The 24,799-nt window shown below is 38.6% G+C and overlaps 1 protein-coding gene across 2 annotated transcripts; it reads left to right on the top strand.

Moving 5' to 3' along the window:
• Positions 1 to 348: 348 nt before the first annotated feature.
• Positions 349 to 23,424, top strand: EMB (embigin). Of its 2 annotated transcripts, XM_071730656.1 has the most exons (10): positions 349 to 742; positions 5,598 to 5,684; positions 9,310 to 9,393; positions 11,894 to 12,068; positions 14,179 to 14,264; positions 17,653 to 17,780; positions 18,883 to 19,159; positions 19,976 to 20,009; positions 21,955 to 22,027; positions 23,252 to 23,424. In XM_071730656.1, the coding sequence occupies exons 1-9, from the start codon at positions 649 to 651 to the stop codon at positions 22,010 to 22,012; spliced, it is 1,023 nt and encodes a 340-aa protein (XP_071586757.1). In that variant the 5' UTR covers positions 349 to 648; the 3' UTR covers positions 22,013 to 22,027; positions 23,252 to 23,424. The 2 variants fall into 2 exon arrangements, with proteins under 2 accessions (XP_071586757.1, XP_071586758.1); XM_071730657.1 differs by lacking the exon at positions 5,598 to 5,684 and having other exon boundaries at positions 351 to 742.
• The last annotated feature ends 1,375 nt before the right edge of the window (positions 23,425 to 24,799 follow it).

Below are 24,799 nucleotides of genomic sequence, written 5' to 3'. Positions count from 1 at the left end.
ACGAGATGGTGAAAAGCTGCAGCTCTCATACAGTATAACCCAGCTGCTCTGGAGCCACTGACTCTCAAAGTTGGGCTCTACAGAGGATCACTAGCCAAAGGGCAGAGACAGGCAACATTCCCTAGGTAAAACTACTCAAGCCAGGTGCCTTGGAGGGTTGCTCCAACTGAGGTGGCCCTGCACCAAAGCTGCTTTTGCCCTAAAATGAGACACGACCCAGCCTCCCTATGTAGTCAGTTATCTTCCACCTGTCCCCAGCGAAGCTCCAAGCCGGATCAGGTGCGACGGCCCCCCTCCAATTAGCCACCGGTGCTCACCCACGCCCTTCCTCCGGCTGCATAAAGCACGACGGGGCCTGTCCAGCCACCACCACGCCGGGCGTCACCCGTCCTCCCCGGGGAGGAGGAACGCTGCTGCCTGCAGCAGCTTCGCGGCCTTTTCCTGCCGGTGCTTTGCCTTGTTTGCGGATTTGGGGCTTCTGTGTTTGGTTTTTGATCCCTGCTGCAGTAACCGGCTCCCCCGCAGAGCAGCCCCAGCCCTCCTGAGGTTTCCTCAGCAGCCGTTGCCCCGGACGGTTGCGGGGCCGAGCGAGCTGCCTGCGTGCCGCCGAGAGAGCGGTACTGGGAGCGGAACGGCCGCTGGGGCACCATGCCTGCCGCCTTCTTTGGGAACCGCCCGGGGCGGCGGCGGCTCCTGCTGCTACTGCTGCTCTGCGTCTCCCTCTCGGGTGGGAGTCCCGCAGGTAAAAGCTCCCTCTTTCCGTGGGCTGGGCCGGGCCGCTGCAACCTCCTCGGCGTCCGGGTGGGCTGAGGCGAGGGGGGCCGGGGCCGAGGCAGCACCTGGGAGCTGTGCCTAAGCAAAGGTCCTCCTTGCTGCGAAGCATCCCCCTGTCTCCCCAGGGCGACGAAGTGGTGGCTCAGCATAGCAGCTTTCTCTCGGCCCTGCCCGGCACCCGCTGCGGGGGCAGCTGCCGCCCGTGCCCCCGGGGATCTTTCCTCTTTAGCAGCCGAAAAGCGTTTGGGTTTCTCGCCGGCCTGCTGGACAGTAGGGATTGCAGCTGTGCTGCCCTCCGACCAAGGAGGGGTTGCACTGCCTCCCTGCTTGTGTGTGCTGGTGGGCCGCCCGCACCCTTCGGGGCCTGCAGGGCACCTCCTGCTGGGTGTCCTACGGAGAGGAGAGTTTGTTAGTTCACAGGTGCAGGACTTGGGAGGTCGAGGCATGGTGTTTCATTTCTGTCCTGCCCTCACCCAGTAAAGCATTACTTAAGTCCAGAAAAAAAGCCACAAATTGGCAAGTTAAATTACCAAAATGTCAAGTTTGTGAGGAGTATTCTCTGGAGGAATTCGCATTGCCTTTTTAAATGTAAGATTTCAGAAACCGTGAAGAAAAAGGGATCTGAGCATTATGGGGCCTACTCTTCCTCAAGTGTTATTCAGCAGTTCAGGACCAGGCAAATAATTTCTAAGGAAATAGGCACTTACTTCTAAAATACGTAGGTATCTGTTGCTAATGCCTGGTTTTGAAGCATCGTTGAGCAGTACATCATGGTAACAGAAGGAATATCAGATTGCTGATATTTGCTGTATGCTGATGCAGTTGTTGGTGCATGTCTTGCCAAGACCTTAAGTTCTGCCAATACAGAATGTAAACATTATTGCTGTGGGTTTAATTAACCATCAATCGTTTACCTGCATTTTCAGAATGTAGTGTGTAAACTGTGTTATGTTTGTTTGTGCCCTAATTCTGAGAGAAGCCACACTCCTTCCTGTGTGTTGTAAGAAGTAAAATTAAGTAAAATTTGAAGTAGTTTTACATAATGTGAAAGGAAAGAAAATGTGATTTGCAGCTCTCATTGTTTAAAATACTTATATACTCATACAGAGGTAAATCTGTAGTTCTTAAAGTGTCTTTAAAATATGTATGTGTATTCATGTATACACAGGTAAAAGTGAAGTTCTTTCTAGCTACTTATTTATGTGACCCAAAAGTTTTGTGACTATAAATGGCCTGATCCTTGTAGGAATGTGAATCACATTATGTCAAATTAGCCCCATGTTATATATTCTTGATAACTGCTACTTTTGAAAAGGTTGTAGTAAAGAAGGTTACTTCACCACTGTGGTGGAGGTTGAAATAATTCTAAGTTTATGATAAAATCTATCAGTGAAACTATATCCTCTACAGAAAGACAAAAAAAAAAAATCCCAACTGTAAAAACTTGACAAAACCCTGTTCGTGTTTCTGAATCTGCCACAAATCTGCCATCTTCCTGAAGTAGTGAATATAGTGTCTTGTTTACGGCAGGTATCATAAAGGAGCCCGCTGCTTTAGTACCCTATTATCTATATAAAGTGAGGCTGTTGTTTTTCAGATTTCTATTAAAGACTTTCATATTTGTATGGACTGGGTAGGGAGGCTTTGTACTATGATTGCCATGGTTAAATGTATTTTACTTTTCCATTGGTTACTGAACAAATGTTCAAAAAAAAAAAAAAAAAGTCAAGCAAGGGGACTAACTGTGCAGGTATTGCAAAGGGAAATTCATGCTCCCTTGGAGAAAGGAGAACTAAAGCTCTGCTAGTGAAGTCCAGAAACAGTGTGCATTCTGTGCACTGTGGCGGTTCAGTGGGTTTCTTCATTCAAAACAAATGTAGTAAAAGTGACTTAGAAGAGCAATAGGCTCACAAGAACAGAGTTGCAGAAAGGCAGATGAATAGACATACAGATACCACAAGAGGCCTCTTAGATTTTTATTTTGAGGTAAGTAGCTTGAGGACTCTAGTCTTATGATTTTTTCCAAAACAACTAAACCAGCTTGCTCTTTATTGAGAGTTGAGAGTACTGTTCCGAGTTGTGTAGTTTCCTACCAAGTGTCACAACATCACTCTTCAGAATTTGCTGCTTCATTTGGTTACCATTGTGATTGCCTAACCTAGTTGCAACATATGGTGCTAGATTTCAAGAAAACCAAATGTACCACATCTTTTAACCAAACTTCTGCCCCAAAAGATACTGAGGAGGTATATGGAAACCTCATATAAAGGACTTTGCTTCCAGGCTGGATTTTTCTTATTTGTCCTGAGGCAAGAACTTCACTCAGGGCATTTGGAAGCCCTTTATGAGGATCCTCTGGTGCCTCAGGGGAACTCAGCCTGCAGCTTTTCTCTTTTCTAGGAGGCTGGCTTTGGATGCTACTGAATGTTTGTGAACTTGCAAAGAGTATAAAATTCTTAAACTAATTAGCAGTTGATGTTATTTTTGTATCTCAGACTTTTCCTATTTGTCTGCTTTTTCTGGCTAAAAAAGGGTGGGGTGGGTTAGATTTTAAAGCCTGAATTTGCTCTGGTGGTTACTAGTACAGCCATACTTTTTCCCCAAATACAGGCTGCAGTAGGAAGCAGAGGCAAAGTAGAAAAAAGAATAAGTGACTTCATACTTTCACCTACTCCTTTCAATGTAAAGAGCAACAATAACAGCAAAACTCAGCAAGCTATCATGAAAGTCCATTAGAGGCTAAGGCATGCAGCTGTTAACTCAATGGCGATTCCTTTCACTTGCTTATGTCACTGCCTGTCTTGATGACACTAATTACATGCAGTGCTGCATCATCTTGGTTTATGAGGCTGTTAAGCAGGTGAGTATGAGGACAAAAGTGCGGCAGCGTTATCTGTACTGTGTAGTTTGACATATGGACAGATGTGTAATTTGGCAGAGTGAAGATGTGGGAGCAGTGGTGACTAGAAATAGCACTGCTTGGATAATTTCAGTTGGTATGTGAATAAAGGAAGAAAGCCCAGATGAGAGCCCTGTTAGTATGCAGACCATGTTGCAGGTCATCTGGATTCCTTGCAGACGCATAACAGCTGTTTTACGGTTTGGCAATGGCATCTTCTACATTTATAATCTTTGAGGATTTTAATTATTGTGCAGGTGATGCATCTAATAAGCTGATACAGTCAGGTGATCCATGACATAATCAGAATACCTCAAGATGCTGCAGATACAAAAAAATCATGCATCTTCAACCCTAGAGTGAATATCAGAAGCATAATAGCTCTCCCTGTTCTTAGCACCTCTGTCAAGCAGGGAGTATGACTATTTTCTTATTGGCTAGGTAGTAAGCTAGCAGATACTCAGAGTGGATTTCTTAAGTTCTTTGAGAGAAGGTTGAGAACACTCAGCTGTGGGACCACTGGACTGGTATGAAAACTGAAGAGCCTTTTGTTGACAAGTGGTAGTGCTTTTTTTAAAAATCCTCTCATTGCCTTGTTTTACTCTTGATTTATGCTGGTTGAAGTATGATGGGCAGATTGAGAGAGCAGGTGGTACAAGCCACAGGTGACTCCTTGGTGTCCGGAGTAACTGTGCTGGAAGTGCCAGTGGGAGACAGTCTGTAAGTTGTCTGTGCCTATAGTATTGAAATGGGGTAGGTAGGAGTGTTAGTGTTTGTTCACTTGGAGGAACTGGCAGGGTGCTGAGTCTACCTTCTGCTGAAGGCATACAGTTGTAACCAAATTTGAACACGCTTAAAGTATGATGGAGCTTTTCACTTTATCTGTGCCTGCTGCTGTCTTGGATGTCTAGCAGTACTACTTATCCGTCCCAGGTGTGCAAACCACGTGCTCTTTTTTCCCCACTAACTCACTGACCAAATAACTTAAAAGCTGCTTACATGAGATTTCTCCCAGTCCCAGTGAATCCTGCTGCTATGGCAATAGAATGTGTCCTGGTGTATCTAAGCATGTGAAGATACAGTGTTTATTTTGTGCTATTTCTGCCACCCAACTATGGTATCAGAAAGGAAAGAGCAAACATCTCCATTTTTGTAAAACAGCTAGGAGCCTTGAATTTTTAATAGAAGAGTGACACAGCAACTTATTAAAACTAAGCAAGTCTTCTGTCCCTTCCCCTGGTGTCTTTTCTGCAGTCAACAACATAAAGCAAAACCCTAGTCTTTCCTGGCTCTTCAAAAACTGTACTACAGAGGAATCACATCTGTGGTGGTGCTAAGGAAAATGGAAATAGTCATTAGTATTACTTGTTGAAGTCCATACTTGACACATATAGCTTTTGTTTTGCTCACCAAAGTGATAATAGAAAGAAAGCAGGTTGTTCACTGTATCACTATACAGGGTAGACATGTAAGGTTGTAAGGAGGTCCTTAATCTATTGGTGAATCTGCTAATCTATGTTTAGAAATAATAAGCTAGTCAGTGTCAAGGTGTTGTGGTCTAAGGTCACAAACACGACAGGATTTGAGTACAGGAGATAAAGTTCATTGTTGAACTGGAGTATTCTGAAGAATGGCTTTGTGCGAGTATAGCCTAAGTACCGGAAAAGTCCTGTATACAGAAATTGCAGGTTAAATACTTCCTCTCTTCTTCAGTTCTTAGTCTTACTTTATGCAAGAAAAGATTAATGACAAGCAGTTTTTGCATATTTTGGCTGTAATGCTCAGAACTTGGAAAAAAATGGAGGTGGTACACTGGGGAGATAAGTGAGGAGATTGATTGAATTCTTTTCATGAGCTAGATGTTTTGTTCTCCATAATTTGAACAGACTTAGAACTTTCTTTAACCCTTTTTTTTTTTTCTTAGATCTGACTGTGGCAACACAAGATACGAGTCAGTCTCAGGCAAACTCTTTGACTAAGATGCATGCAGGATTTAACGAATCATCATCTGGTAATTATTTTATTTCAGTACACCTGATGTTACAATAATTTTTCCTAGTGATCCTAACTTACTGTGTAGAGTTTACAGTTTCATACTAAATAAAATCCTGAATTTCTTCAGAAGAAATAGAAGTAAATGTGTCATCTAGCACTGAAAGAGCTTGAGTGTTGAAGGCAACTCAAGTACTGTGGAAAATGCTGTCCAGCTGCAAGCTGATGATCTGTTGCCCATATAGGTATATTCCATAAAAGCAGACAATAACCTTGGAGACGGGAGAATTCCCAAACTGGGACCATTGTGGGAGGTTCTTTTATACAATTTTGTACCTTATATAGCATTATACCTTATTTAGCATTTAGATAGCATTTATATAGTTTTTCATGTTAGGACTCCTTGTTATGCTTTTTGCACTAGTGAGAGGTAGTACAATAATGCCTTTGCGTCACTGTGCCTGCTAGCTTAACATTAACATTTTTAATTATGAATGTGTCAGTGCATTCTTCTGTCCCACATTTCACCATATTCTGGACCTTAATTGTGGTTTTCATAGGGAGCAGAAAATAAGTTCCAGGCAGAAGAAAAAACCCAATGATTATTGATTCTTACCTCTCCTTTCCCCATAAAGATCAGAGCAGCAGGAATTCAGCAGTGTAACAAGGCTTATGTTAATGCAAGTCAAACAAGAGGTTATTTATGCATGGACTTAAACAAGTTATAGTGTTATTCCATCTACAACTTTGTCATTGGAGGTAATGCTGTCTACCTGGTGTTAATTTCCAGATCTTTTTACCACAATACGTCTAGTACTAGTAGTGCAATAGGTAGTAGATTTGATAACTTTCCATACATAAACACAAAAGTACATATGAGCTAAAGTACACTAAAATACATAGAGTATTTGTATAATGTGATTTCACCTAACTATTTTTGTTTGGTATGTGAAGTGAGGAAGGAAGTCCGTATGAGGATCCTATTAGTGTGCAAGACACCAGAAAGGTTTGAGTCTTTTGTGGGTGGTTAACAACTGCTATGTGAACAGGCACTGGTACCTTCTGAATCTATTGTCATGAGGGATTTCTTTAACAAACCAGGTGATGTGTGTTCTGAACTGATGTAAACTCAAGTGATCCATGACAATCTTGGCATGCTATCAAGGTGTTTGCACATACAGGCAAATGAAGATTCCCTAGAAAGATTTCAGCTTTCACATATTGTTTCAGGGGTAAACATTTGGTCTAGTTTTTCTCCCATCATCCATAGATCAAGGCTTGCTTGTGCTCTTGCCTAGAGGAACAGGACATACTGTCTCCTGCTAGGGGACAGCTTCATTTACATTTTTTTTTTAAAGCTATTTTGGGCAGTAGTTAAGAGTGACAGCAGTTTGCTGCCAACAATTGAATGAACTAGCATAGTGCTCTGTTCTTCCACATTATCCACCTTGATATACACATTTATTGTTACTTCAACTTGTTGAAACATAAGGGAAGGTACGAAACTGCAGGTGGAACAAGATGGGGACAAGGCTGACTGCCTGTGACATAGCATTGCCTGTGTTGTGAGATGACATGTTGATAAAGAAAACCACTGCTTTACAGAATGGGCCATCAACTTGGAAGGTCTCTGGTACTCTGCTTACACTTGCCCAGAGATCTTTAAATGCATACCACTAGCAGGGACCTCATTCAGTGTAGCCATATTATCTCGACTCTAGAAGGGAGGCATATGTTTTAAGAATTTTACCTCAAAGTTCTTAAAAACTCCTGCAGAAAAAAAACATGAGTAATTCTGAGATCTAGGCTTTCAGAGATACTATTTTCTACTGCACAGTTACCAAATCTGCCATTCAGTGCTTCTCTCATTGAGAAGGCAGAAGCTGTAGCCAAGTTTTCTCTTTCCCAAGTTCTGAGTAGAACCTTTTCAATGAATAGACAGGAGAGATAATGAAACCCCTTTCTCTCTATGAAAACTAGAATAATCTTCTCTATTGCTGTATGATTAGGCAGATTCAGTCAGCAATTACTGTTTGTATATTCCTGAACGCATTATAAAATAAGTAAAAATAAAATTACTTGACAAGCATGTGAAATGTGTGACTTAAAGCATGCACATTTTATCTTCTATGGAGTGGGGGAAATTTTTTTTTCTAAAAAATTGTCTCATCTCTAAATTGAAGAAAAATTATTTTTTTACAATTTTTTTCACCATTCAGAGCCTGTGATGGTGACACAATTTGTCAACCGTCAGACTTGGGGGAGCCCTTCAGATGATTTGACACTTGGGCGTACTATATCTGCACCCGGTAAAAGCAATCACATGTCTTCTACTTGAATTGTAAAATTTTGGTTACCCTTGGGTTCTATCTTGTTATTTTTTAATCAAGTGGTTATTCATGATTTATGGTAATTGTTTCCAAAACAAACAGTTTGATGTTTAAAGCTGTATAGAATTGACTTTTCTTTTAAGTGCAATTCTTAATGTGTTCTCCCATAGTGTACTTCAGTTTACTTGTAACTTGAATGCAGATAGGACAGTGCTCCTGAAATGTGTGTAGATGTGGAAGGTTGACACTTTATTAGATGGGCTACATCTCTTGTTAAAATTGTGGACATTAACTTCATTTCTTGCTCTGTTCCTGAAATGGTCAGAGCATGAGAACTAATGTAGTGGTGGAAACAGACTGATTATATTTAGAGTGTTTGATAGCTGTATTGAGCTTTGCAGAGCTTGATGAAAGTAGTCTTCAAAGTATGCTACCCAAAGCCCTACAGATAATGGATTTTGCTGTTCATTTTAGAACTTTTAAATATAGTTTTCCCTCTCAGAAAGAAGGGTGTATATTTTAGGTAGATGTTTGTCATTATTGGTATTTGTGTGTGTGTAAGGAAATTCCCTACTGTGTAGCAGGAGTTTTGTGTAGCCATGAGGTACTGTGACCATGTTCCAGTGGAGTACAGGCCATTCATAGAATCATCACAGAATCATAGAATGGCTTAGTTTGGAAGGGACCTTAGAGGTCCCTTCCTGGCATAGGCAGGGACACCTCTCATTTAGACAAGGTTGCTCAAGGCCTCAGCCCACCTGACCTTGAACACTTCCAGGAGGAATTCTTGCCTCTGCATTCATTAGAGCTATGTCTAGATTAGATAGTCTACCTCTGACTTTCTTGCATTGCTGAATTATAGTTGCTTTGGAAATGGGTATGTTTCTGCATTTTTAAATTTTTCTAAAGCTTATTACTTTTCCAAGCTGTACTTAATATTGATATAGACCTATACAGTTCTAGGACCCACTGATAAACCCTAGGAAAAGCCATGTGCATATGGAACTCCTTGAATCAGGCTGTGAAAACAGATGGTTATGACCTCTTTAGAGTACTGACATTCAGAATTACATCATATTAAAGCTACAAACCATCTTCTAAGTGGGTATAGTTACTTGAACAGTGGCCACACAACACTGCTACTTTTAAGATTCTGGTTCACACACAAGGTGTATGAAGGCATTTCCATAGTATTCATCATATAGCAATGTCTTCCCCTCCAACATTATAAGAAACAATTGAAATACCATATGCACACTCTGCTGTATATGATGACCTTTATGTTCATGACATACCACTGTGCTTCCCCTACAGCCTCGTTAGGTCCAGGTCATACCATGCAACTGGCGGGGCAGATGTCTGTTGTCAATTATGGGAAGTACGAGTTACTCCTAGATGGTGAGTGTGTTATTTTCTCTTCCATTATATTATATTACATTATATTGAATGCCAGGGATTGCACAGTCTTTTGTATGAGTTGTGGAACTGCCTAGAATGGCAGCTTCTTAATATGTTAATCTCATACTGAGCAAGGAGAAAAGATTACTGTTTGCGCTAAGTGTTGTGTTCAAATGGCTATTTTTTGCAGTTGAGAGGGAGATTCTTAATTTTTAATGAAACCACAAGTAAAACCAACTCATAGCTACCTTTTCAAAGATCAACTAAGTGACAATTTCTTTGCACTAGTGAATCCACTTAGAAAGACCCTGCAAACTAGGGTGTTTGTTAACCAGCAGGTGTTGACAGCTTTGCAGCATTACACAAGTTCAACCATGGAAAAGAAAAGATAAGCCTCTATCTAAAGGAGATGTGAAATTCCCAGTAGCCAAATCAACATTTGTAACTAATTTTTTTTGGCAACTGGAGGAACAGATCCGACTGAAATTCCTCTCAGGTGGAGGAGATGAATTAAAACTCCTTTGCAAAGTACTGGTATGGTAAATTAAGGACATTATTGCATGGCTTTTGTGCTGTATTTCTTTCAAGGAGAAACAAAAGGTACTTGCCTTTTCCTGTTCTTGTACATGTTCTCTTGGTACAGAGGTGCCCCAGATACCAGTCTTGCTAATGGTTCATCTTCATCAGAATAGGGCTTTCATATTCCATTCATTTGAAGTGTGGATTTATTTTTAAAATAAACTCCATGTGAATTCTTTTTTTAGCAAGTGTAATTAATCTGACTAAAACTTTTGCTACAGTGACACCAATTCAATTTGCAAAATTACTTTGATCGTAAGCAACCTCAACAAGGTGAGTTATGCTTGGCTCACTTATTAAGTGTAATGACATTAATAACTGAGTTGCAGTAACTGACTTTGGTCTGCTACAGAAGACAGAGGTGTTGCATTTCTAAGTTTACCTCCAGTTCAATAGATCTGCAGTATTTTGGCTGGGACTTGGAGTCCAGGGCAGGCTGTTCTGTAGGCTGTAATTGTCTCTGCCAGAACACTAATGTTCAAATACTCTGTGGGAGGTAGCTGGTACTTACAATTCAGATTTTGTTGTTTTTTTAGGTCTGACTTGCGTTACTAAGTTAGTGAGTGGCTTCCTTTTCTCTCATAATTTGAGCAGTGAAATACTACTGCATTTTTTTTCATCAAGTACTACAGAACAGGTCTTGGACTGAAGTAAGGCTTGGAACAAATTTTCATGGAGTATTCAGATTGACTAACCACAATTCTATTTAGGAGATGTGAAAGAAAAGACCAATTATGAAATAAAACATCAGTGCTTAGACAAAGTCAGATGTGTGTTGGGTTTTTTGTTTTCTTGGCTTTTGTTTTTTTTTGTTTTCTTGGCTTTTGTTTTTTTTGTTTTCTTGGTTTTTGTTTTTTTTGTTTTCTTGGCTTTTGTTTTTTTTGTGTTTTCTTGGCTTTTGTTTTTTTTGTGTTTTCTTGGCTTTTGTTTTTTTTGTGTTTTCTTGGCTTTTGTTTTTTTTGTGTTTTCTTGGCTTTTGTTTTTTTTGTGTTTTCTTGGCTTTTGTTTTTTTTGTGTTTTCTTGGCTTTTGTTTTTTTTGTGTTTTCTTGGCTTTTGTTTTTTTTGTGTTTTCTTGGCTTTTGTTTTTTTTGTGTTTTCTTGGCTTTTGTTTTCTTGGCTTTTGTTTTTTTTGTGTTTTCTTGGTTTTTGTTTTTTTTGTGTTTTCTTTTAGAAAAGTCTGTTTCAGTGGATCAAAAAAGATACCTGCTGTTTAAATCTAGTTTCTGGATACACAAATTTTATGCTCATGGAGCTTGTTAGAAGCAGGAAAGTGTAATTTTTATTTTTCTACTGAATTGGAATGTTTTCATACATTCCAGTAGTTCTATTATCTTTACCCTGGGCGGGCAAAGACAGTCTCAAATGGGTTTGACGATGGTGTGGTTTCAAGCTGTGTATCCGTAGGATAAAAGGCCAGACCCATCAATGTTAGGGTTGTGGATTTTATCAACTTTACTAGCTATAGAACATTACCTGTAATCTCACAATATCATAAAATATGCTGCTGGATACTAATTTTTAATCCAATAAATCCTGCTTTTTAGATACCCAATTTAAAGTCAAGAAGACTGAGAGTAGACATTGGTTCCCTTCATAAGAGCTGAGTACTTCATGCAGTTTAGTTTGGGTTAGATTATGTGGAAGATAATCTTCATTTCAGTGAAATGAATATCCATATTTCTGCATTGGAGCCCTCTAGGAATTGGTACAGAACTGAGTGACTACCATTTTTGTAATGGATGTGTATCATAACCCAAGTATGGCTTAAGAATATTGCTGTCAAACAGATTTTGCAGTTCTTTATACTTGGGAAAGTATAACAGCAGCACATTCTATCCACCTGTAATCTAGCATATATAAAGCATAATCTCCCTACAATGAAGAACTGTTTTCATAAACAATTTTATAAACTTCTTTTAGGTGATTCTCGTTCTTCCATGGAAAGACATATCACATTGCATAGTGCCACTGCAATTGAACTTTCATGCAGATTGAGCAAGAAATATTCTCACTTGAAAAATCCTGAAGTGTCTTGGAAGAGGGGAAATGAAACAATCGGAAACGTGCATAAAACTGGAAACAGCTGGAACATCCGGTAAGTAGCGTTCTTCAGTTTGACTTACAGGTTCTAAGGGGTTATCACATGCATATAAACTTCCCAAAACTGGTTATGTATATAGCAGAAAAGATCCAAGTAATTAATATGTGCCCATAATCCATTTAAGATGCCACCCTCGTTGCTCAGACAGAAGCATCTCTGCAGTGCACAACATCCTGCTTTGCAGAGGCTGCAGATCTTTTTGGGCTGGAAGTCAGCTTGAAGAAGACGAAGTTCTCTACCAGCCTGCACCACAGGAAGATTTCCATCATCCCCACATCAACATAGGCAAATCAGAGGTTAAGTCAGTCCAGCAGTTCAGCTATCTGGGACGTGTTATTTCCTCAGATGCCAAGATCAACAAAGAGAGAGACAACAGATTAGCAAAGGCACACGGTGCATTTGGAAGACTTCATAAAAGAGTCTGGAGCAATAAACACCTGAAGAAAAGTACAAAAATTGGTGTCTACAGAGCCATTTTACTGTCCACTCTTTTATATGGGTCTGAATCATGGGTCATCTACTGCCACCACCTTCGACTCCTTGAATGCTTCCATCAGTGCTGCCTCTGTACAATCCTAAACAGGCAGGGGTCACCAGTACTGAGGCCATGATACTGAGGACACAGCTGTGCTGGGCAGGGCAGGTCTCCAGGATGGAGGATCACCACCTCCCTAAGATTGTGCTCTATGGTGAACTTGCCCCTGGCTGCTGCAACAGAGGAACCCCAAAGAGGAGACACAAGGACTCCCTGAAACAATCCCTCAGCTTTGGCCATACTGACTGCCATCAGGGTTCCCCTCTGGCTTGCAGTTGGGAGACACAGAGACACAGCATCCATAACAGTGCTGCCTCCTTTGGGAACACACGAAGAATCAGTCTAGAGGAGAAAAGACAGCACAGAAAGCACCGTGCTGTGCCTGTCCCCTCACAGGACACTTTCTGCTGAGCCTTTTGCAGCCGCACTGCCTGTCCCACATTGCCCTTATCAGCCATCAGCGTGCTTGCAGCAAGCCTGGGGGGAGAGAGCCCTTCTGAAATCTTTGTTCGTGAAGCCAAGACATGATGCTGGTGATGAAAGCTGCAGGAAAGGAATAAGGTTTCAGTTTCTTTGAGCCTGAAGGGAGACCTCTACTGCTGGAAAAATAAGGCTTGTTCCAATACAAGAATACAGAATAAGGCCACAGTTCTTTGAGGTGCAGTAATTCTCTTTAGTGAGGTAGTAATTTCAGCCTGAGATTGGTGAATGCATGTTCTTCCACTTCCCCATTTTCCATGGCCCAAAAGGCCTCTGGCCTTTTTTTTTTTTCTTCTTCATATTCGACAGTAGAGAGAAGAAATTGGCTTTACAGTAAAGATGTTGGGGTTTTTTTTAAGGTTTTCTTAATACTTCCAAACCTCTACAGAGTCTCAATTATTTTGAGAATTTTCTTCATACTGTTTACTGTTGGAGTTTAAAAATCTGTAAATGGGTTAATCTTAACAGGTAGTCTCCAGATGATTTCTATATTTCTTTGGCTTCTTAACATCAATATTTATATAAAAGTTCTGAGAAAATGTGATGAGGATGTAATGTCACTAATCTTCTACTCAATATAAATAAACACAAGCATCTCTTGTGTTTATTGTCATCTTAAATCTCTTTCAAAGCATTGTGTGATACATAGTTTACCAGCAGAGAAGATGCTGGACTTGGTAAGAGCTTTACAGAGCTGTCATCCACTGTGTTGGAGCAGTCCTAGCCATTGACTGATTTGCTTTAGAAAGAACAAACCAGTTAAAAAACCTTCTGAAGTCTTGCATGGCATATGTTGTGTAGTTCACATGGTGAACCCAGGTCTGATTCAATAACCTCTAGATTATTCTGCTAAAATATTTGGGCTTCTGTGAACAATAGTGAAAATGGTATTTGTATTTCCAGGTGTACTTGTGCTCTTCTGTTTTCTTAAAAATGTCATGCTTTGTTACCCTGCACTAAACCTGAACCCTAGTATTTCAGTGCTCTATGTTCCCTGGTAGCTTTTTTAGAATGCTAATTAGCAGCCACTGATAGTTGTAGGATGAAAGAAAATACACATAAAAAACAAACCAACTTTTTCTTTTGAAGTTTGGAGGTCCTGGATAGCAGTAAGCTGGGAAGTTACAGTTGTAATCTGATAGGTGAAGAAATCAGCTCCATGGTTCATTTGCAATGTAAGTTATTTCAAATTTTGCTTTACTTGACTGATTCTTGTTTTAACATGGTTTCTGCATAGTGTGGAGAGCAACTCATTTGATAAACAGTGACTAATATGGTCAAGCCAAGTGAGAATTGCCATGAAAGGCATTTCTATAGCATGAAGGGAAGAAGAATTTTGAAGCAAAGCCTAATGATTAAATACCAACAACCAAAAGAGCAAAGTCTGTTTTTTCCCTAAATGAGTAACTAGTTTCCCCTTCCTTCTCATCCCTACAGCAAGGGAACACTCAACATTTTCTGGAAGGGGAGTGAGTGTAAGGAATGAGTGGTATGTCTCAAATTTTTCAAAAAGCAGAGCTACTGTCTTGGAAATTTGGTCTGAGATTTGGTGTTATAAGAGGAACAATGATTATTGGAGTGGAAGCAGGTTTCTAAATACATTTGGTTGTATTTCTGAAAGAAAGTTACTGCTTTAGTGCATCCGTCATTCTATATAAGAACAGCTATTACTAAAAGTTGGTATGCTTCCTTGGGAAGCATGAGTGCCTTGTCTTGAACATGCAGCTGAGAACCTTAATTTCTAATGAGAGCTCTTTCCATCACTATTCCCACATCCAAACTTTTTCAAACAAGCAAGGCAAGCATTTGATCTGTGAAAACTCCACAGACTGTGATATATGAGGGATTATCCTTGAATGCAGGCTCCTACAAACAAAAACACTTAACTTTCCAAATTACTGCGCTAACATCAACTGAACTGCCCAGCAGGCTTTGTAATTATCAGTACAGCAAGCTGGCTTTGTTCAGCAGGATATCTGGTCATAAGACTTGGAAGAAATGCTCATGTAGAAGTCTTTAAGTAGTGATATTGGTACCTGCATTCAACACTTCATCCAGGGGAGGCTAACTTGCAATAATGAAGAAAGGCAAAATTTCAGTTTATGCAGACATTTTAATCTGTGAAAATAATTATGTATTTTTCTTGTCAACATGTGGGTAAGGTATAGTTGAATGGCTACCCCAGTCTTGTTAGATTAAAAAAGAATAAAATTCAAAGGAGACTTTTCTTTTTTTGAAAGTTTAGAGTAGCTATTTCAGTAAGGGCAGGAATGACTCAATAGGGAAGTCATCTTTTCCAGAACAGTGCTTAGGACTGGTTGATTTATTCTGAGATGGAAGAATTACTTCACAGTGGTTGAATGCTGCCACTTCTGATGTCAAGTCAGTATTTTTTATGGCACTTTTCAAGATTAATGCAAGAGTCATGGAAATGGGAAAAAGAAGTCCTTGAATCTTCTAGCAATAAAGCAGAGAGAACAAATCTTAGACTGAAAGATGAGTAATATGTTGGTATAGACTCAGTAGCTAAAGTCATCACAGCTGTAACTAACTGCAATAGCTTTTCCACTAGGCAGTTATGTATTATTGGATGTGTTGCCTCTTTCCCTTCCCCCCCATCATGGCTTGGCAGAACCCTTCAGATTTTGTAGACTTGGGTTTTACCCAGGTACACAGAAAATCATAACATTTTGGCAATTGCTTATAGGAATCAAATTTTTAAACACCAACTACTTCTGGGTAATGTGAAATGGTGTGAAGTGTTGTAATATCTGTATTAAAGGGCAGAATGGAATAATTTGTGCTTGCCCTTTGAGGGGTCCTTAAGCAACTGTGCAGATACATGACCATGAAATAACTCTGGTCTTAAACCAGTGTGGAAACTTGACTGTTATAAATGCTGGTGTGATCACCTGTCTATTCATCTCCAACAGTCATTTTTTTGTCACCAAATCCTGGGTGATCTACTTGCAAAAATACCTGGAACAAAGCATGTTATTTCCTTGCACACATTCAGGGACTAACCACTCTGTTACAGAGCCAGGTCCCAGAACTCTTTAAGGATATTCATGTCCTTAAGCATGGCTAATATAGTATAGGTGTTACTGGTATGCCTATTCCAGTGCCACTGGTCAGCATACTGAAACTAGCATTTGACTAGCACATAAACCTATTGTGCTGCTTACAAGGGTTATTATTTATTTTCACATGTACCATTTTTCCCCCACCCTGCTTTTGTTTTTCTTTTTTATAAATTGCAACAGGAGGTGGCAGCAGCTGCTAGTAAAGTTGTCCCTTATACGGGCAGCTTTGAAGATATTTTGCTGCTACTGTTTAAAAGGATTTAGTTTAATGATTAAAACAAGTGGATATGAAGATTTCTCTAGTATTGAAGCTGGATTGGTGTATGGTGCAATAAATTCTGAGGCTGAAAGCAATGTTCTTATGAACAAATTGAATATTTATGGAATGGAAGTTTTAAACTTTTTTAATACTCATGAGAAGTGATATTTTCACAACAGTTAATTTGTGCTCAGCCACTCAACAAGGAGGGTGGGACAGGAAGAACAATCTTGGGTTTTTATACCAAATAATTCTATCATAACTGCTGAAAGCAAGTTCTTGGCCTGTTTAGTCTTGTGTGATAAATATAACTTAAAGGGTATTTGGGATTTGTGCTTACAACATAACGCAATAGAACTTGAAGTAAAATTTAAAATAAATGGATCTGAGAAAAAAACCAGGCTGGTAAGCATCCTAAAAAAGAGGGATATAAGGGAGAATGGAAAGTACATACTGTCATGGTACATTTGCTCAGCTCTACCTATGTCTGCGGGCACAATCTATTCAACAGCCCTTTTTGGCTTTTTGCTCTTGGAAGGCTGTGGGGCACCTGCAAGTATAATGACTGGAACAAGCAGCTATAAAGTTATATTTTGATGCCTTGTTTTTTGCAGCTGTGTTCTATCCCTAGTGAGACTGGACCAGAAGTCCTCTTTACTGGCACGTACCCACAAGTCATTAATTGAGCATAGAGAATGTCTAACTTCAAAGCTCCTTCAGTCTGCAGTTTTTTCTTTATTGCAAAAGTCCTCTGCATGCAGAAGTTGCCAAATACCATTATGTGGTAGCATTATGACTGGAATAGACTTCTACTACTCTTTCCAGGTTGAGGTTGACTGAGATTGCAGGAAAATTTGAATGTTTTCTTCTAGTGTAGTAGGACATGTGAGCATGTAGCTCACAGCTGCCAAGGAAGAGAAGGCATAAACAGTCAAAGAGAAGTTGATACAGTTATCACCTGGCTTTCAATACTGGCAGCTCTTATGATCATACTGAGAGCAGGATTCCTGTAGTCATCTGCATATGAAATCTGCATGTAAAGTATCAGCCAGAAATTGCTTCATCTACATTGTGTCATGAATGATAAAGTAATTGGTGTATGGAAAAGGAAATGAATGAAATACTATACATACATATCTAAATAAGTAAGTTTAATCTTTTTGCAATACTGTAATTAAAACCTGAATGTCTGACTTGATTAACTTTCCTGATTGTTTTCAGTACCAAAAATTGATGAAAACAAAAAACCTATAATCTCTTATGAAGGAGATACAGCTGTAATGATTTGTAAAAGTCATGACTATGCTCCTCTGTCTTGGACGTGGTATATGACCAATGGAAGTAAACAGGTGAGGTTTCAATCTCTGGTCAAGAAATGTTTTTAAAACAATGTTGTATAAAACAAGTAGTCTTCCTGTAGCATCATGACTTTTCACTCTAGGCTCTACAGATTGCATTTCCATCAAAGTTAATGCAGAACTCTGAAAAAAACAAACCAACCTGGTATTTGAAAGTATTCATTAATGCAAGGATGTAGTTTCTGTTCTGGTTTGTATGATGATTATTTTCCAGTAAGTCCCTGCCATAGTGTTACAGCCCAGTAAAACCAATCAGATGAGTCTTGAGATGCTTGTCCTTACTGTATTAGTGATAGTTATATTACTCAAATCTTGCTGCTTGATACAGAAAAAAAATCTTAGCAGGAAAATTTTTAAAGACATTTAAGGTATTGGAAGCTTGAGGAAGAATGGGTCCATGTCCCTTCTCCTTCTGCTCCATGTATAGGTATTTCTGTATTTACTGACATGTATGATGAACTCTCTGGTGCACTGAACCTGAAGGAGGCTATCCAACAGTGGATACTCTTCTTACTTCAGCTTATGCCTTAAAAGCTGTGAGGAGAAATATCACTCAGCAAAAATCTGACTTGGCAGTGTTCTGTCTTTATATATGCACCTCTTGGGTGCATACCCTTGGAAGCATAGCCTCTTTATTCTATCTCTTTCCTGAAGGAAGCATTGTCAACTGAGGGGAGGTAAATAGATGTGTTTCCTTGCTTTTGCTGGAGACTAGCATTGACTAGTAAGGCTGTCAACATACTTCCCAGTGAGGCAGCATTCCCACCTCAGCTTCTTTGAAAGAGTATGATTTGTGCTTTAGTGAGACCTGAACATTAAATCCTGGCACCTGAGGCTGCCTTTGTCAGCAGAGAGTCAATACAGTCAAGGGTACCTTTCATCTGATCTTTGATAGACTAGAACAGGTTAGACACATTCCTTATAAGTATTTTCCTTCATTGTAAAGGGAACCAGAATGGCCAGCGAAGATAAACTTTTCCTTTTGAGGCTGACTAAACATGCTTCACAAATGCCACGTGTTCTGAACTAATTTTACATCTCTTACATTTTCTCGTTGCGTTAATAAAACTTGTAATGCATGTTTTATTTTCAGGTTGCTATTAATGACTCTTTGGCAGACAAGTATGTAATTGATAGAAAACCTACGAATGTAACCCATCTGAAGATAAGGAAGGTCACTGAGGAAGATGATGGTGTATATTGGTGTGAAGCTGCTTTTAATCTGGGGAAGAGTAAAGGAAAGCAGCAGCTTATAGTTCTCTCCTTCCTGGTGCCTCTCAAGCCCTTTCTAGGTGTTGTGGCTGAAGTTATTTTTTTTCTAACTGTGGTCTTCCTTTATGAGTTGTATTCTAAAAGGAAAGCGAATGCAGGTAAGATTTTTAGCTTTTAGTTGAAATTGCAGCCAAACGTAGAAGGGTATGACCCATAGCACTTCATACCTGAAAATCAGTGTAATTTTCACATCTGCATTTTTTTCCTGACAAATACTTTCTTCTACAACATTCCATTGTTTCAAATACTTGAATGCTGGACTCACTGAAGAGATTTAAGTAGAAAGTGCTTTCAATAAACAATACTTTCTCATGAAATATTTCTACTTATTTTTAAATCCTTATTTTATCTTAGAAGGAATTTGGAGGCTGTATTTTGAGAATGCAACTGTTAGTAGTCTTGATGTGACAAACCTGTCAAAGAATTGAATAAGAAGGAAAAAATGCATTAAATCAGAAAGCACTTACTTTGATTTATGAGTCGAAGGCACGCATAGATGAGCCAAACAAGGGGTGGAAGATGAAACAAGTTATATATATTTTTATACATATATATATATATATTTATATATATATATATACATACACATGCACATATTTATATATATATAAATATGTATGTATAGGTGTCTAAGTAATTCATCCATTCATCTATGTATTTGCCTAAATTTCAAACATATGTATCAATTTTCTATAATACATAATTGTTAAAATCAGAAATCAAACTTGATTTAATTTTTTTATAAATTTGCAGGTAACTCCATTTCATAGAGGAATAAGAATTTGAATTTTGAATTTAAGACCTAATGAAGTGAAAAATACTGTTTTGCTTATACATGGAGTAAATAATATAATTAAATAGAATTTTGGCTGTATAAACTGAGACCTTACATAATTCTTTTTTCTGTTCCACAGAAGATGAAAAAGAATCTGACCAAGTTGAGCAACTGTAAGTAAAGAACTTGCATGCCACAGTAAAATGTATGCTTTTTTACATAGTACAGAGTGTTGTATAAAACTCTACCTTGTTGTTGCTCCAGTTGGTAAGGATTAATGATGAATGTGAAAGTATAGTTTATTCCTTTCCTTAAGATTTTTGTAATTCCAGAGTGTTTAGAATGCAGTTTCACAGTTAATTTTCATATTGGAGGGATATTTCACTTTTTTAAGAGCACCATGTGTCTGTATTATAAACTCATTCTAAAAACACTATGACTGTGGTAAAAATCACTTTCTCTTGACGAACTCCCAGAAGAGGCTTTTAAAATTTTCTTATGGCTTTTTGTCCATATTAAAATACATTTCTCTCACATGTTGTCAAAGACCTGACTCTCCTTGCTAAGAATGTAGTTTCTGGGGTGTTGGGATCTGCTGGTGTTGGCTCCTTTGGTGGTAACTCCCATCCATCTCTCTGGCGGTGCTGCTTACTGTGCTGTTGGCTTGAGCTCCATAGGCACAGGAATGGCTGCACAACTCGAGCCAAAGGAGCAGGTGTAGGCACCTCTGTTGCTGTCCTTTACTTGAGGGGCGATGCTCCCATGCTGCCTCCCTTCTCCTTAGGGTGATGCATTTCTAAATGGTTGCTTGCTATGCTCTCTCCTTCTGCTCATCCTTTGGAGCCTAGTCACTTTAATTGGTCTGTAACTTTCCTTCTGTTTTAAGATGCAGCCTAGCAGTTCCTCTCTTTAGATGTGTCCAGTCTGCTCCAGTCTTTCCCCTTATTCTCTTCTATGCTTATCTCCCTTTTTGTCACTCAGGTTAGTGCTGTCTTTCCTCTTAATTTCATGATGCAGTGACCTTCTTTGTTTTCCTGTGTTGCATTCGTTTTTTGATTCCTTTTTTCAGTGATAGCTGAAAATATTTTTTAGTACTTTTGTCCTTATCTAAACAGCTTTAACGCTGCAGTTAAATTATATTATGAAATGGATATATGTCTTGGGAATATAGTATACTATTTCACTGTAGGATATTTGGGGACATACCTTGAGTAGAAAATTGAATAACTGCCATCGTTGCATAGCCCTGCTTCTTATAAACATACTGAAATGTATCACAGTAGGGTTGTAGTGTAGTACAGTGAAATAATGTTTTCATGTGGCTGTCCTATGTGGCATGTGGTTTTGATCAGCTCCTTGATGTTACTTTGGATAAAAGCATTTGAGGAAAATCGACTAAGCCGTTAAAGTCTTGCCTGGTTTTAATAACTAAAAGTTACATCAACTGCTGGCTGTTTAGAAGATATATTTGTGTGCCAAAGAATTCTCCAAATGAGCTTTTCTGGTCTTTAAAAGTCTGGTTCCAGACTTTACATCAAGTCTGGAGCAATATACCAATGAGCTTGGTTGATGAAGCTGTAACTAAAATGTCGCTGCCATCAGCGTACTATGCGGAAAGGTGGAGATTTGGAAACAGAATTCTTTGTAGCAGTAAAGCTGTTGAAATCTTGACTGTTGAAATCTTACAAATGCTACCTAGCTACTGATATATACTCCAAGAGCAATCATGTAACTGTTTCAGTATATGTTCTAAGGATGCTGAGCTGTATATTGCATGTATATTATTTGGGTGTTCACTTCATATACAAATTCTATACATTGAGCAAAATATAGTAGTGCAATAATTTCTGGGAATACTGTGGTTGTTGTAACTACTGCCCACTGCCTTCATGGCTTTCTGAGGGCAACTGAGTTGAGCCTTCAGTGCTTGGCTAAAAGATTCCAAGAGTCGGTATTTTTGTTGCTTAAATTTAGTTTAATTTTTTTTTTCTTATATCTTGACATGATAAAAGAAATGCATTTTAGATGGGCTTTGTGATTAGATTGTGGGACTGGAATTATTGTGCTCATCCCATGCTTAAGAATTGAGTTTTAGAATTTAACTTCTCTTTCTTACAGTAAAACAGAAGAAAAAAGTGGTCTGGAAAAGAGTAGTGCTAGACAGAGAAAAAATTAATTTTTCCTACCAAAGGTAAGAAAGAAGTAAACTCCAATTTTTCTTTTGAGCAGCCTGGTACAAAGCCAAAGAGATCAATTGTGCCATCCCAATCTGGCTTTTGATATGGGAACAGCATAGTAGTAGAACATTTGTTTAGATAAAGCAATATATAGTCGTTCATGATGTATCATCAGTAATAAATTAAGTCTGAAACCTTTTAATTAAGTGCTATCGTCATCGTCATTTAATAGTTCTGTTGACTATCCAGTCCTTAAAGTAGGGTTCAGGTTTATCAATTGGCTTCTGATCTTGAAACATTTCTGTGAATGCCAGGATAGGTGCTGAGATACATAAGAATTACTGATGTATACTAAATCCCACTCTTTCATGCTGTATTTTGGGTGTCAAGGATGCAAGTTTATTAACTTATGGAAATCAGACTTGTTTTGTGCGTTTAAGAAATGTTAAGATACAGGTTTAGTAGCAAGTGGGGAATGTGAAAGTACCACGAAACCATGTCTAATAGGAGTCTAGGAAAGAAGACCCATTTTACTAGAGGGTCACTGAGTGGATCAGTGCCAGAAGAAGCAAGCAGAGGATATGTAGCCCTGTGGAAGCTATATAATGAACTTCCCTGATTCTCTGCCCTCTTTGCAGTCTAATTGCATGCTGCTTCTGATGCCAGCTGGAAACACTTGTCAGAGGATGGTCTGTCAGTTGAGGACCAATCCTACATATTTTACCTATTTCTCTTTTTTACTCTTCCTGTACATCTGGCACCCCAGTTTCTCATCTAAGATTCAGAGGTGTGAATGACTGCATTCATGTTGCTGTGGGTACTGTTTTTCCTTATTATAAGCCATCTAGCTGTAGGAAGATTTTGTTTCTTTACTCTCTTTATATGAACTTCACCTGGCACTTTCTGTTCTTTAAAACAAAGGTTACGGAAACAAGAACAAACTCTTTTTTCCAAGAGTATATTATCTCCTCTGTTTACTGCATTCTATTGTACTTCTTGATTGCTGTGACTTAGGTCCTCAAGTATTTATCCCATATTGGACCTAAGGTCCCATTCTTGTTAAATCCTTCTGGCACATGATACCCAGCAAATCATTAAAGATTCAGATATGCAAATTTGACACTTTAAATCCAGTTTATATTTTACTTTTTATTTTTAGACAAATATGGAAAAATATTAAGCATCAAAATAATAGAATTTGGGATATAAGGAAATGTGTGTGTTCTTTTTTAATTCAGGAGCTTTAAGCCAACAGAAGAGCAAATCATCACAAACCTACAGAAGATGTATGCCGCTGTGTGTTTTGAATATCCACAATGCTTCTAAATTAACTCCTCTACACTTATGAGAAATAAGATGCTTTTAAAATAGCTGTGAAACTGCTTCTTTTATAAAGGGTATAATGTATTCTGATGTACTGCATTTAGACTTTGGCAATCTGTAACATTATTTTTCATTTTACTACTGAAAGGAAGTTTTTTATGTGATAAGACTTTGTTGTTTTAGCTGATCTGTTTGATTTTATGTCTTAAACTGGAACTAACTGCATTCTTTGAATGAACAAATAATATACAATGGGACTATTATTAAAGCATTATATATCTGGGCTTGCAAGATCTAGAGTATTTCCACTGAAGAAAATTACTTCTACTAGTAGATGAAGCAAATGTAATGCAGCCATTTTCACCAAAGTGGTCAAAGGCAAATCTTTATTTAAATGAAACATAAACAGTTTTACAATTTGCTCTGAACAGTAAAATGTCTTCATTCAAATTTTCTTAGTTTCATTTAAATGTGAGAAATCTCGGTACCTTGTGAATACTTAAGATAGAAATTTTATGTCCTGGCATATGTCTGTTCTACTATACTGCAGTTCTAAATAGTCTGAACACTCAAATACAGTACAGGTCAGATATTTCAGCAGTATTTTAGAGCAGATGAAGGCAGCAAAGGAGATATCGTACCACATCAGAATGTAACAAAAATAATTTCCTCCATCTTCACAAACTACTTCAGGGTCTAAGAACTACAAAAACAGTTAACGTGATTCTAATTTATGCAGAACACAAATTTCACAAATATAGGCATAGGTTCTTGTCATACATCCTGTCTTGATGGTACTCACATCTTGCAGCATAAAGTATTCATTGTTCCTTAAACTATTTAAGAGCACATAGGTCTTGAGTGACAACAGTTTTCAGGGTATTAGCATAAAGCAACATGAATACCACCTGAATACAAGTTCTTGTTATGTAAAGTGGTAACATTGCTGTTAAGGCTTACAATACTGTTTTAGAAGAGCTTACAACCATAATTTTAAATATATAATTTTGTTACACTATGCATTCAGCAATTAAATAATGCAAGTTAGTAGGAAAACAGTTGATTGTAATAGCAAAGAAAAATAAGAAACTTCTATTTTAAGAGAGGGAAGAGTAGTTTTCGAAAGCACTTCTCTCGAAGTACGGAAAAAAAACAGGTAGAATTCCCAGGCTACCTAGTATAGCAAAATGAGAAACTTTTGAATTTCCTCAAAGCAGTAATTTGTCTTTGGCATAGGTAAGAAATATAGAAATAAAAGATAAGTTACATTTATTACCCATCTTTTTTTTTACTGTTCTTACGGGTTTCAAAGTATCAGAAAGTGTATCATTGGCAGTTTTGCTGGAGATGGGGGTCCAAGATCCAGTCTGATATATGCTTTTTTGATAGCTTGTTTTGCAGCCTTGACAACTACAAGTTAAAGTGCAAATAAAAAAAAACCCAACAAAACATGAAGTAATGAA

This window comes from Heliangelus exortis, chromosome Z (genome assembly GCF_036169615.1).
Source record: "Heliangelus exortis chromosome Z, bHelExo1.hap1, whole genome shotgun sequence".
NCBI classification, from domain to species: domain Eukaryota; kingdom Metazoa; phylum Chordata; class Aves; order Apodiformes; family Trochilidae; genus Heliangelus; species Heliangelus exortis.
The sequence above is the reverse complement of the archived record's forward strand: the minus strand, read 5'-3'. Positions and strand labels throughout refer to the sequence as shown.

Coding starts and splice junctions, on each gene's coding strand:
- EMB (XM_071730656.1), top strand. CDS start 649: ATGCCTGCCGCCTTCTTTGGGAACCGCCCGGGGCGGCGGCGGCTCCTG. Junction 743..5,597: donor CTCGGGTGGGAGTCCCGCAG/GTAAAAGCTCCC, acceptor TTTTTTTCTTAG/ATCTGACTGTGGCAACACAA. Junction 12,069..14,178: donor GGAAACAGCTGGAACATCCG/GTAAGTAGCGTT, acceptor TTTCTTTTGAAG/TTTGGAGGTCCTGGATAGCA.